This window comes from Eimeria necatrix, genomic scaffold (genome assembly GCF_000499385.1).
Source record: "Eimeria necatrix Houghton genomic scaffold, Enh_scaff18, whole genome shotgun sequence".
Lineage (NCBI taxonomy): Eukaryota > Apicomplexa > Conoidasida > Eucoccidiorida > Eimeriidae > Eimeria > Eimeria necatrix.
The window spans coordinates 195,571-207,500 of NW_013652461.1; the positions used below are offsets into that span (position 1 = coordinate 195,571).

General features: G+C 43.4%; 3 protein-coding genes across 3 annotated transcripts in view; 1 reads left to right on the forward strand and 2 right to left on the reverse strand.

Moving 5' to 3' along the window:
* Nucleotides 1-279: 279 nt before the first annotated feature.
* On the reverse strand, nucleotides 280-1,680 carry ENH_00024690 (hypothetical protein, conserved; the record flags this gene model as incomplete). Its single annotated transcript, XM_013579634.1, has 3 exons — nucleotides 280-880; nucleotides 1,040-1,330; nucleotides 1,592-1,680. The coding sequence occupies 3 exons, from the start codon at nucleotides 1,678-1,680 to the stop codon at nucleotides 280-282; spliced, it is 981 nt and encodes a 326-aa protein (XP_013435088.1).
* Nucleotides 1,681-4,054: 2,374 nt separating this feature from the next.
* ENH_00024700 (hypothetical protein, conserved) lies at nucleotides 4,055-4,513 on the reverse strand (the record flags this gene model as incomplete). Its single annotated transcript, XM_013579635.1, has 2 exons — nucleotides 4,055-4,235; nucleotides 4,374-4,513. The coding sequence occupies 2 exons, from the start codon at nucleotides 4,511-4,513 to the stop codon at nucleotides 4,055-4,057; spliced, it is 321 nt and encodes a 106-aa protein (XP_013435089.1).
* Nucleotides 4,514-8,978: 4,465 nt separating this feature from the next.
* Nucleotides 8,979-11,930, forward strand: part of ENH_00024710 (hypothtetical protein, conserved, putative) — a gene marked incomplete at both ends in the record, with an annotated part of 3,320 nt that continues 368 nt past the window's right edge. The window contains 3 exons of the mRNA XM_013579636.1: nucleotides 8,979-9,671; nucleotides 11,276-11,587; nucleotides 11,832-11,930. The exon at nucleotides 11,832-11,930 is cut by the window's right edge and continues 39 nt beyond it. Of these exons, the coding sequence (XP_013435090.1) occupies nucleotides 8,979-9,671; nucleotides 11,276-11,587; nucleotides 11,832-11,930 (1,104 nt within the window). The remainder of the gene's footprint in view (nucleotides 9,672-11,275; nucleotides 11,588-11,831) is intronic.

Below are 11,930 nucleotides of genomic sequence, written 5' to 3' on the forward strand. Positions count from 1 at the left end.
GTCCCACCTTCATCCGTGTTCACTTTAGATAATGAAGGGTTGTAAGCTCGTCTTAGGCTGTTACTTCCCGTGCATGCACTTTTAGGATCTCCGCGCAGCCAGTCACGAAAGCATTTGAATTTTCGTGACTCACTGAAGAGCAAGTGCTGCAGTGCGCGGGGACCACATCTTAGAGCATTCGGCATCTAGAAACCGGAGCCCTACGTGCGTGCAGCCCTAAACTTGATACGCTTAGTGGAGCTTTCCCTCGTTATCTAGTGAGCTAGCAGCGCAAATGCCTTAGGCAGATGCTTGCTTGCGGCTAGTGGTAGAAACATAGCCTGGATGAGACTTTCTGAAGTCTGCCATCCGTGGAGAGCTGCACTGCCCGTTCCTGGACTCTTGGCACGCATCACAGTAGCACTGCACTTCAACGTTTCGGAGGCAACCAACTTGACTGCACATGGGGCAGTGGGGTCTTCTGTACTTTGATGAAATGTTTTCACTGCTGGAGCACCGCGAAGGAGGATTCGGCCTGCATGGTTTATTTCTCTGGCGCTTGCACGGAAGGTTGCAGGGGTGCTGATTCGGAGTTGACTCCACAGTTGCTTCAGATGGCGCTGCGTCCTTCTTGCTTTCTCCGTGAGCAATCGATTTGCGAGATTCTGTTCTGCAACTATTGCAGGATTTGGTGGACTCTGTTTTCTTAAGTCCACTGGGCACATCTCTTGTGGGTGGCGCTTGCTCAGACACCTCGGACTTCCGTGACTCCACAGCTTGCTTGGTGCCACTTGAGCCTCCCCTCTTCAAGTTGCTGGACTCACTCTTGACCACTGTGCTCACTGTAGACACATCTGCAGTGGAGCGGTTGCTTGCGCTTGCCTTTCGCTGGTCTCGCCTCCTGCAGTCGAGAGCACAACCGGAAGGCATGCGAAGCAGTTGCTTGCCTTCCAGAGGCAGCAGCAAAATTTTCTCAAATGATGCCTCATTAGGCTACAAAAAGAAAACTAGAAGGGAATTGAGTCTGTGCTTTCATTTGGTGACAGTCACTAGTACTTACGCAGCGCTGCGGCTTCTTGTCATTGCAAGTTTCGTCGCGAAAGTTTCACAAGTTTCCCTCTCCGCTCGACGCGCAGCCATGCGCGGGGAAGAGCAACGAGGCTTTCCAGAAGAGCATTGGTAGCAGTGGCAGCGGCAGTCGAGGCCGGGTCTCAGGGCCTCGCCAAAGCCGCACTTGTCGCAGTGAGGCCGTAGGACTTCCGGCTCTTCTGGCGCCAACAGCCGACGGCTTCTCGTGGAAGTTCTGGTTCCCGTTACCTTCGCTTTAGATCCAGCTTTTCCGGCGGAATCCCTGGGCAGAGGCAGCATGTAGGTCTGCACTGAAGTATGTTTGCATCTGTCGCTCAGTGCATCTATTAGCTGTGACTACGAAACCGTAAGTGATGCATAGCAGAGATGCTGGTCTTAACGAGCCGGTGTAAGCATACTTGCACTTTTTCGTTCAAAAATGCTCTCTAAATGCATAGAAAATTAGAACTTTTCGAAATTTGTATGGAAAAGCCTGCAATGAGAAGGCACTCAAATGGTTGGGTGCAGCGTCTTGGGTGCTCACTTTTCAGGATTCTCCACATGACAGTAGAATGAGCCCGTGATGGTGGTTGTGGGCCCCTTAGAGGCTCTTGAAGAAGCTCTTGATGGCATTTTCTGATTGGAATTTGTTGTTTTGTCTGCCACAACGTAACCGCCACAGTGATCCCTGTTTCAAGTGTTCAGAGCAGCCTTAATTTCTGGCCTCCAGCACATGGAAGGAAACAATTGTAGACGGAACAATGCTAATTGACTGAAATTACGCCTTGTAATACAAGGTTTTCAGCTAGAAATGGGCGTTTCAAATCGATGCTGTGCATTGGGAGGAATGCGCATTTCATACTGGTGCGGCGATCACTTGCGAAGCCTGCACGGTGGCTAGTACTCTTGACTTACTTATTCCCTCTTGAAAGCTCTAAAATAAACAGCAATGCAACAGGGTTTTCAGGGAAACACTAAATTTGTTCCAAATTTCAACAGCCAGTTCTCGATGGAGGCTAGCGGCCACTACCGAGAACGCCGCTCTCAGGTGCGCCTAGTGACCTCAGCAAAGGCACTGCCACCGAAAGCCCCCTTTTTTGCAATCATAGCAACCAACGTCTCTATTGGAAATTATCAGTTGATTTGCGCTAAAAATCTAGCTATTATTCCTGGTAGTGCATTTCGATGCTTGGTACGGTTGGGCATAGGAACTAGGGTCACCAATGCTTGTACGAGCATACACAAGGAGCCAGTGGCATCACACAACAGTTCGGTATGTGCCGAGCAACCCTTCCAATTTCCTGCTTCTTCTCTTTTTCTAGATAAAAAATGTGGAAATTTAGATGTGCTTCATTTTGGCGACGTGCAGTATTCAATGGTGCCGCCTTCGCACAGTCAAGTTCCTAGGCTCTGCCCAGACTCCCCATGCCATTTGCGTCTTTTCTTAATTGCTCGCTCACGGACAACAGGATCCAGTTATTTCCGCAACGGCTAAAGAATGGCTATAAAATATGTCTACTTTGTGTCCAATTAGCCTTCTCATAGTCCACGGGCAGTGCTTGAGTGTTGCCCCATCAATAAACAAAAGAAGAAGCGCGCCAAAACGCACTATATGCTATATGGGAGAAAACGTATTTAAAAACCGTCTGTAGCTGCCACAGTACTCCCACAGAACCAGCGTGGCTCTTACGTACGGAAGCATATGGTGCCTCGAAATCGAACTCCTGGGGGATAACAAGCTACAGGAGCCTGCGGTGCTCCGTTTACATACTTCACGTAATAGCGAGCTACCGCAAAGGCTGCTGAGAAACTCATCAGCTTGAGTTAATTCCATCTGCATGGATCAACACAGCTCATCCCACTGTTACTAAACTTGAGATTTCGCGTGCAGGCGAGGTCAGCACACGAGAGTCACGAACAGGCACTCCCAGGCTGAATACTACAGTGATAACATTACCAATGATAACATTACCAATTAGGGCCTTTGGTGGCCGTCTTTGGATCACGCAGCCACGGGAACCTATCCCCAGCCTACTTGCAGCAATTGCTAGATGCCCACAGACTAATGCCTTTTGTCCGAAGGAATCTGAATGCCCATGCCAAGTTTTCCTCTCAACAGTCCCATTCATGCAATGTGTCCGAGTTGAAATTAAAAAGCTACTCCAGACGACGCAGAGCAGCAGTATCTGGCTGATATCGGTGGCTTCTTTACAGTGAAACCCTTGCCGGCCTTGGGACTGGCTTTCATGATTACCAGCAATTCTTCATTGCAAATTACCGACTCACACATAAGCCAAAATGTGTCCTCCAGAAGAAACTGACTCATTAAAATGGAGAAAATGGTCCATTAAAGTAGAGTTTGGCCCGTATTCATGTTCCGCTTGGAAAGAGCCAGTAATCTAATTGCATGCATTGAGACCAACCTCGAGGAATTTCAGCAAGCGCTCATGCATTAAGTAAAATAAGAAAGCAGGCGTCTGCAAACAGCTTTTGTATAAGGGAGTCGAGACGTGAAGCTGCTTGAAAGTTATTCGATTTACGAGGAAGTTCCCTCAACAACTACAACATATAAGTTTCCAAACAACACCCGTTCGAAAGCAATTTGACTTACAAGGGAGCTTCTTTATACAACTTTAACACATTGTTTTCCAAACAAAACTTGTTATAGCCTTTTCTTGTACGTCTTCTGCCGTTTTACCGTACACTTGGGGCTTCATGTAGCTCCCAAAACCGAGGACTACGTACAATATCAGAAACTCGTACAGTTTATCAATTACTTGAATTCTCACTTCAGAGCATGCAATTTGGACAAGGCAAAAAAGGTCCTCAAGAATTAAAGGGAAAAAAACCTGATTTGGTTGGTAGCCCTTCACAGAGCCCGGAAAATCGCGCCAATTTAGCGCTACTGAACACAGTGCTCTAGTGTTACTTTTCGGGCCATTTAGTCAGCAGCAGCAAAACAAAGGAGCAAGCTTAAGGTACTTTTAAGCTCGCCAACAACTCCTTTTTAGGAAGCATGGGATTCAACTGGCTGGTTCTGCCGGTCCTCGCTCGCCTCCGACTTCTTGGACTTGTGCGGATGTATCCCAAATGACTTCAGCATTTCCACAAAGTTACACTTATCTGCTTCATTTTCCAAAAGCAACGGAATACAGCTTTCCGTTTTGGAAATATGAAGGCCAACTGCCCTGCATGCACAACGCTGCAGAACTGCTGCTACTCAGCTTGAGGGCTTTCGCTGGCCGTGCAGAAACTTTGCATTTAGCCTCGGCAGACTGCCACAGTTGCACTTTTTGGTGAGCCAAATTAAAGGAGAGAAAGCTTACAAAGGCTCTTGAGCAAAATCTCCCTGGGTTTCCACCCTCGCGAGCTGCTGCGGGGTTGTTAGAATGTTCTTAACTGTGTTGAATGGGACCCAACGCGATTTTTCCTGAGCATTCGCAGAACCTTTGGAGCCGCATCTCATTGAAAATTTTTATTCAATATCACTTCACCACTTCACAGTGCTATGAAAGCATTAGGACTCTGCGAAAATAGCTGTAGAATCATCTAGTTGCTTCTTAAAGGCTTCCGTTGCACCAGTTGGGGAATGAAAACAGTTGAGTAGGCTGTAGACTAGCTTTAAAATGCAGCTTTAGTAACATTTATGTGATGAAGTAGAGAAAAAAATTAAAGCAAGCTTACACCGTTGCGGAGCCTCAGCGAACGGGCCGTAGTGTCCAAGTGGAGAGTGCAGGCCATATTCTTGCCGTTCTGAATGGCCAAGCAGCGCCGCAAAGTAAAAGGGTATTCTATTAAAGGAGGCCAGCATTTAAACTGGACTCTTAAAAGTGTAAATGCTGCAAGAATTCAGGCTAAAGAGCAACTGCTGCTTCTCCTAGCCAAACCTGCAAAACGACTTGAATGGGAATGCCCTCAGCTTCCATGCGCTTCATGAATTGCTTAACAGCAGCTTCACTGCCCTGAAAGCAGCCTAACAAATCCCAAGTCATCTTTTAATAAATTAAAACAGCCATTTAGCACTTTTAAACTCTGCAGCAGATTGCCAGGTATGCTTTCTCTCGGGCTAACGACGCCGCCAGCCTGCACTGAGCTTTCGCGAATAAGTTTATTTCGGCTGGTGTAACTCTGCAAATTAATGCTATGTAATTGTGCAAATTAATGCTATGTAATTGTGCAAATTAATGCTATATAATTGTGCAAATTAATGCTATGTAATTGTGCAAATTAATGCTATGTAATTGTGCAAATTAATGCTATGTAATTGTGCAAATTAATGCTATGTAATTGTGCAAATTAATGGCATGTAATTGTGCAAATTAATGCTATTTTGAGGAGAAACAAAGCTTGACTGCTTGCATAGCCTTGCTGACCAGTTGCTAAAGACTTCATAACGAATCCAACATCTGCACTTAGTGACAGAGTCTGCAGAACATCTTTCTACTATTCGGAAGGCAGGCTGCTGGCCCAGCCTTCTTTGCGGAAATATATTTGAAAGATAAAAAGCTATTGCGCAAGAAAGTGCGCAAGAACTTTCTATGTTTGAAATATATTTCCTAAACATAAAGTATTTCTGGAGCTGACCCCTTGGGTAATGTCCAGTAACACAGGCCCTTGTGAAAGTCATATTGCGCTACAAAATTTGAACTAAATTGCGGAAAACTAAAGATGAAAAGATGTTGCGGATGTTTCGTTTGCTCTACTGAACCTACCGGCTCTTGGTGAGTGATGTAGCAGCAAGAATTTCCCATTGTTTCGGCAGCAGCAACACAAGAATGACCATGGAAATCTACGGAAAAAGAGCCTGGCCGTGGCCAGCCCGGCTGCAACTCTAGCAGCGGGTATTCAGTTCTTTTTATATTTTAAAAATTGTTCCAAAATAGCAGTTTTATCTTCCGAGAATGCCGATTCCGAAGTCTGTTGAGTGTGCGCTGCAAGAGCGGCGAAGTTTCCGTAGAACAGCGCCGCGCGCTGTTCACAGCGCCGCCTAAGTCTTTCAAGCTCTCTTCGCGAGTCCTCTTCCTTTTCCAAAAGTTTATATTTTCCAAAAGTTTGTATATTTTCTAAGGGCGAAAAAGAGCCAAGAAACAGATGCATGCAGGGGAGAAGAGGTTTCGCGAGTGTCCACGCACTGCGCAGTGCGCCGAACCCCGGCCCAGAATTGGCTATTTTCGCCGCTTCTCGCCCATAAATAATCAAATTAGTGTCCCAATAATGCAAAGATTTGCTTTAATTGAATATATTTAGAAGCCTGGAGTTGAAACCGCGCAAGAAATCGCATGTGCACGGTGCGCCGCCTTCCTGTCCATCACAGGGTCACCTTCGCAGGGGGTTCCTCTTTGCCGAAAATGAAGAAATGTCCCGTTGAGCACGCTTAATAATGTTTTTAAAATATTATATTTGTTTGTAATGTTAAAAAAATGAAGATTTGCTGTTTAGAAGTATTTAAAGAAGACAAAAACGCAAAGCCCTGGAATATAAATGCCCGCGCCTTCCGCTGAGGCCAAACCACGGACCATTAATTGCCATTTCTAAGCCATTAATGGCTTTGAAATAGAGAATTCAACAAATGTCTGGCATTTATAAAGTAATTTTATTTTTAGATCCCTCTTGAAGCTGCTGAGAGCAAAAACAGTGAGGGTTATGCCATGATAAACCCTCATTAGCAAACCCCCAAATCTCAAACCCTAGAGCCTAACCCAAAACCCTCAGCCCTAAACCCTAAACGCGAGCTCAAACCCTTGCAGCAGCAACCAGAAACAAATTATGAGCTGCAACTCACTTAAGTGCAACAGCGTCTTCAGATGGCAACTCTTTGATGCACAGTTCTGTAATCCTAAACCCTTAACCCTAAACCCTAAACCCTAAACCCTAAACCCTACGCCGAAAACACCTAACAACCAGCTTAAATTCTGGTTTTAAACTCTCCCGCAAAGTGCCTGAAGTAGCAGCAGCAGCAGTCTCCAGCAAACAGCAGAATGTTACTTGAACTGTTCTTTCCATTTCATTCATTTGCAGTTTTTTTTTAAAGCGGGTAGAGGGAAAAGTAGATTTAATGAAAATAATTTTATTTATTTCAACATTTATATTTGGGCCCCCTTTTAAGTCTTGATTAATAATAAACAAAAGACCATTGATGCGTGCATGCATGCATGCACTTCACCTTTAGCCTTCTCTTACACATGCCACGTAGCAGCAGCAGCAGCAGCAACAACAACAGTAGCTGCTGCTGCTGCTGCTGCTGCTTTGCTGCTGTCCGTACACCCAAACCTGAATCTATGTTTTACTGTATCAACACCCATTTCTGGCGACTTGTCTATATCTGCACCAGTCCTTTAGTCATTTGTTTAATTGCCAGTTTATTTAATTAAGTTATTAAAATATTTTGTGATCTTTTTTATATATTTGTGCAGCTTAGGCTCTTTGGCTGTGCGTACACTGGGGTGTATGTACACCCGCTTCGCTGCAACTTTGCTGGTGCTGCTTTATCTAATTTTGTTTTCATTTATGTTTTCTGTTTATAATGCAAACTTCCATTCTGTTCTTCCATGCCTACATTTGTATTCTTTTCGAGAAAGGCTTTGGCAAATGAATTTACAAAACAAAAGTGTATTTGCATTGTGCACAGAGTGTACGTACAGTTCCTTAGTTTATTACACTTTCACTGATCCAGATATAAAGGTGCATCCAAATATATAAACACGAAACAAAGATTTATTAAGTGCAAATATAGAGTATGTATATAAGTATAAGTATATATATATATATGTATATATATATAATATATATATATATATATAATACATATATACACACATATATATATATGTATATATATATATATATATGCATATGTTAATCTGTGGATGTAGATGATGCAGATTTACAAAGACAATAAGTGCAAAACATAGGGCCAGAATGAGAACTAAAATAAACTTTTGCGAGAGTAAAGAAGTAGGAAGAAGGGCCTGCAAAGGCATTAAATATAAATGTATTTCCCCAAAGTTTTTCAAAAACCTAAAAGCATGCAGAAAGAATAAAGAGATGCGCAGCGGTCAAGAGGAAAATGACGGAAAGAGGGTTAATGAACTCGAGTGTAACTGCACATAAGAATTACCTTGTAATTAATAAACTCGAGTATAGTTTTAAATAAAGATTTCCTGTAATTAATAAACTCGAGTATAATTGCAGATAAAGACTTCCTCTTAGTTTAGAGTTCAAGAAATATGGCTCTTTCGTCTTTGTTCGAGTTTTCTTTGAAGTGCCTTTGTGCAGCATTTGCAGACTCTATAATTTGGAGATGCACAATATTCGTGAGCTTCTCTATTTCTACTTGCTATTTGTATTTGCTTGTTTTTGCATATTAAATAGTTTGTTTGAATATATTTGTACAATTTTTGGGACGAAAAGCCCGATCTACAGTGTATAGACACACGCAGAAATGCACACCTACAGCCGTGACTAGTGCCTGTGCCCTCGGCAGGTCCCAAACTGCTCTTTTCCTCAAAATAATACTTTTAAATATTGTTATTAATTTGAAATATTATTTGTTTTGTTTTTACGCAAAGGACGATCTTGTTTGCTTTCGTCCTTGAGCAAAGGCACGCAGTTGCAGTGTATGTACACTGGCAGCGAGCCACTGGCTGAACAGAAATGGCGCTTTGGAATGCTTGAGATGGTTTGTTCAATCAAATAAAAAGATTTTGTTTTTTAATTCTTTTAAATATTATTTTGTTCTTAAAAGAAGAGAAAATATCCTGCATGCACCAAGCGGCAGCTAGGCTAGGGCTCACAAGGTCACCGGGGCCCCGGTCACCTCGATTCGGCGGCGGGATTGCACGCAAAAATAGATTGGTTTTGTCATTTTGTTAATTTTTCCAATTTTAAATTAAATAATTACAATTTGAAGAGACAAAAACTCAATAACAACCATGGAAAACGCAGAGGGGGCCCGCCCCCCCTCCCCCCTGACAGACGAACCAGCTGCAGCAGCAGCAGCAGCAGCAGCAGCAGCAGCAGATACACCTGAAGAAGGAACAAGTCAAAGTGGCATTGAAAGTCCCACTGCGACTTTCTCAGACTCAGTATCGTCAGGTGTACATACACCCGAAACCCCAGGGGAGGATGATGGCGAGCCCACCACCCCAGAAACAGCAGCAGCAGCTGCAGCAGCAGCAGCAGAGACAGGAGCAGCAGCAGCGGAGCCGGCAGACGCAACAGGAACAGCAGCAGCAGAGCAGCAGGAAGATCCAGCAGCAGCAGCCGCAACAAGCGAAGGAACAGCAGCGGCAGAGCCAGCAGCAACAGCAACAGCAGCAGCAGCAGCAGCAACAACTGCTGCTGAAGCTCCAGCGTCAAACGAAGCAGCAGCAGCAGCAGAAGCAGCAGCGGAAGCTGAGTCTATGCCAGCAGAAACTGACCCTGAAGCAGCAGCAGCAGCAGCAGCAGCAGCAGAAGCAGCCGGAACAGAAGCAGCAGCAGCAGCAGCAGCGGAAGCAGCAGCAGCAGCAGCAGCAGATGTTGATGAAGGAGAAAATTCAACAAAAGATCAAAATGAAGAAACTGATGGAGAGACAAAAACAAAAACAGAAAATGAAACAGAAGAACCTCCCGAATGGTCAGAAGTTTGCAATTCGAAGTTTTTGGAAAAATAAATTATTTAAAATTTAAAATTTAAAATTTAAAATTTAAGAATATATTTCAAATTATTTCGAGTTAGCAAGTGCATGCAGTTGGAGTTTCTTTTCTTTTCCACTTAGAGCAATTAGTTATTTAGCAATTTTAATTCATTTAATTCTAATAAATTGAAATAGTTGAATTAAATGTTTCCAATTTGCAAATATTTAATTATTTTTAATTTATTTGTTTTTTTGATTTCCAAAAATCACCTTTTGGGACCCACGGGCTTCCAGAAAGCATTTTGTTGCAATTAAAAAAGTTTCGAAAATAAGTTGAAAATTAGAATTAAAATTAAAATTAAAATTTTGATAATTATGATAATTATAATAATTATGATTTAAATTATAATTATATTTTCTCAATTGCTAATTTAAATTGATCTTAAATTTAACTGAAGTTGTAATTTCATTTCAAATCCGATTAAGTGAAATTTTGCTTTAAGTGGCAACCCAAACCACCAAAAAGGGTTTTAGAGACTTTCAAACAAACACTTATTTGTTTTTTTATTTATTTCATTTATTAATTTATTTTTTTAAAAAAGAATAAATAAAAATCCCCAAAAGATTTTTTATTTACTTCTTTGCGCGCCGAAACAGCTCCACCACTTCTTCAACTTTTACTTTTTAAAACATTTATTATTATTATTATTATTTTTATTTTATTATTATTATTATTATTTTTATTTATTTTTATTTCAGGACTCTCAAATTAAATATTGCTCCTGGAATAGACGGGATAATGGGAATATCTATAAGAAAACAAAACCTAAAAAGAATGGGCTTACTGGCCTTGGGGGCCCCCCAGGGGGCCCCCCAGGGGGCCCCCCAGGGGGCCCCCCAGGGGGGCCCCCAGGGGGCCCCCGAGGGGCCCCTAGTACCCTTTAAAACGTTTTCGAAGAAAAGTATACTTCAGGAGATTTCAAAAAGAGGAAAAGACTCCGACTGGAGTGAGCACAAGTCGATAATAAAGGCGAGTCGAAACGAAGCGAATTTCGCTATCCAACGATCTAGGGTTTAGGGTTTGGCGAAACCCTAAACCCTAGAGCGCTGGGGTGTACAGACACCCCAGCGGCCCCCCAGCTGTCTGTACACCCCATGGACTGCTGGGGTGTACAGACACCCCGCGGCCCCCCAGCTGTCTGTACACCCCAATTTTTTTGTTTTTGCGCTTTTTCTTCAAAGGCATTTCCTCTCGAAGAAATTATTCTTGTCAGAGATGATCAAAGCAACTACGGCGGGAACTTCTTGCTGCCTTTTACACAAGTCGCAAGCGAAGCCGTGGCCCAGGCAAACCCTAAACCCTAAACCCTAAACCCTAAACCCTAAATCCTAGAAAACAGGTTGTATGCCCTGAATAAATAATAAATAATAAATAATAAATAATAAATAATAAATAATAAATAATAAATAATAAATAATAAATAGTAAAGAGTGAATAATAAATAATAAATAATAAATAATAAATAATAAATAATAAATAATAAATAATAAATAATAGATAATAAATAATAAATAATAATCAAATATTTAAAATGGTATTTTACCCACAGGCACTGGAAGAGGCGCGAGCTGCTGCTGCTGCAGCAAGAGGGGAAGCTGCTGCTGCTGAGCTGCTGGCAGCAGCAGCAGCAGCAAAGCAGCAGCAGCGGGAGGAGGAGGCTGAGCTGCCTGTGACTCCCCGCGAGTTGTCTGCTGCAGCAGCAGCAGCAGCAGAAGCAACAGCAGCAGAAGTAGATGCCATGAACATTAAAAGCAAAAGAATTCCAATTAAAATATCTTTTGTCAAAAAAAAAGAAAACATCAAAGACTCCATCAACCTTCACCCATTTGCTGACAGAGTTCTAGCACTCAAGGCGCCCAAGGTCTGCTGCTGCTGCTGCTGCTGCTGCTGCTGCTGCTGCTGCTGTGGCAGCTGCTGCTGCTGCTGTGGTGGCGGCTGCTGCTGCTGTGAAGGCTGCTGCTGCTGCTGTGAAGGCTGCTGCTGTTGCCGCTGCGGCTGTTGCCGCTGCGGCTGCTGCTACTACTGCAGCAGCTACTGCTGCTGCTGCTACTGCGACTTCTGCTGCTGCTGCTGCTGCTGCTGCTGCTGCTGCTGCTGCTGCTCAGGACTCTCTGTGCGTGGATGTGAAGCAAGAACTAGACTTTGGAGTGCAAGCTGTAGCAGCAACAGCAGACTGCAGCACGCAAGCAGCAGGAGAAGCCCCA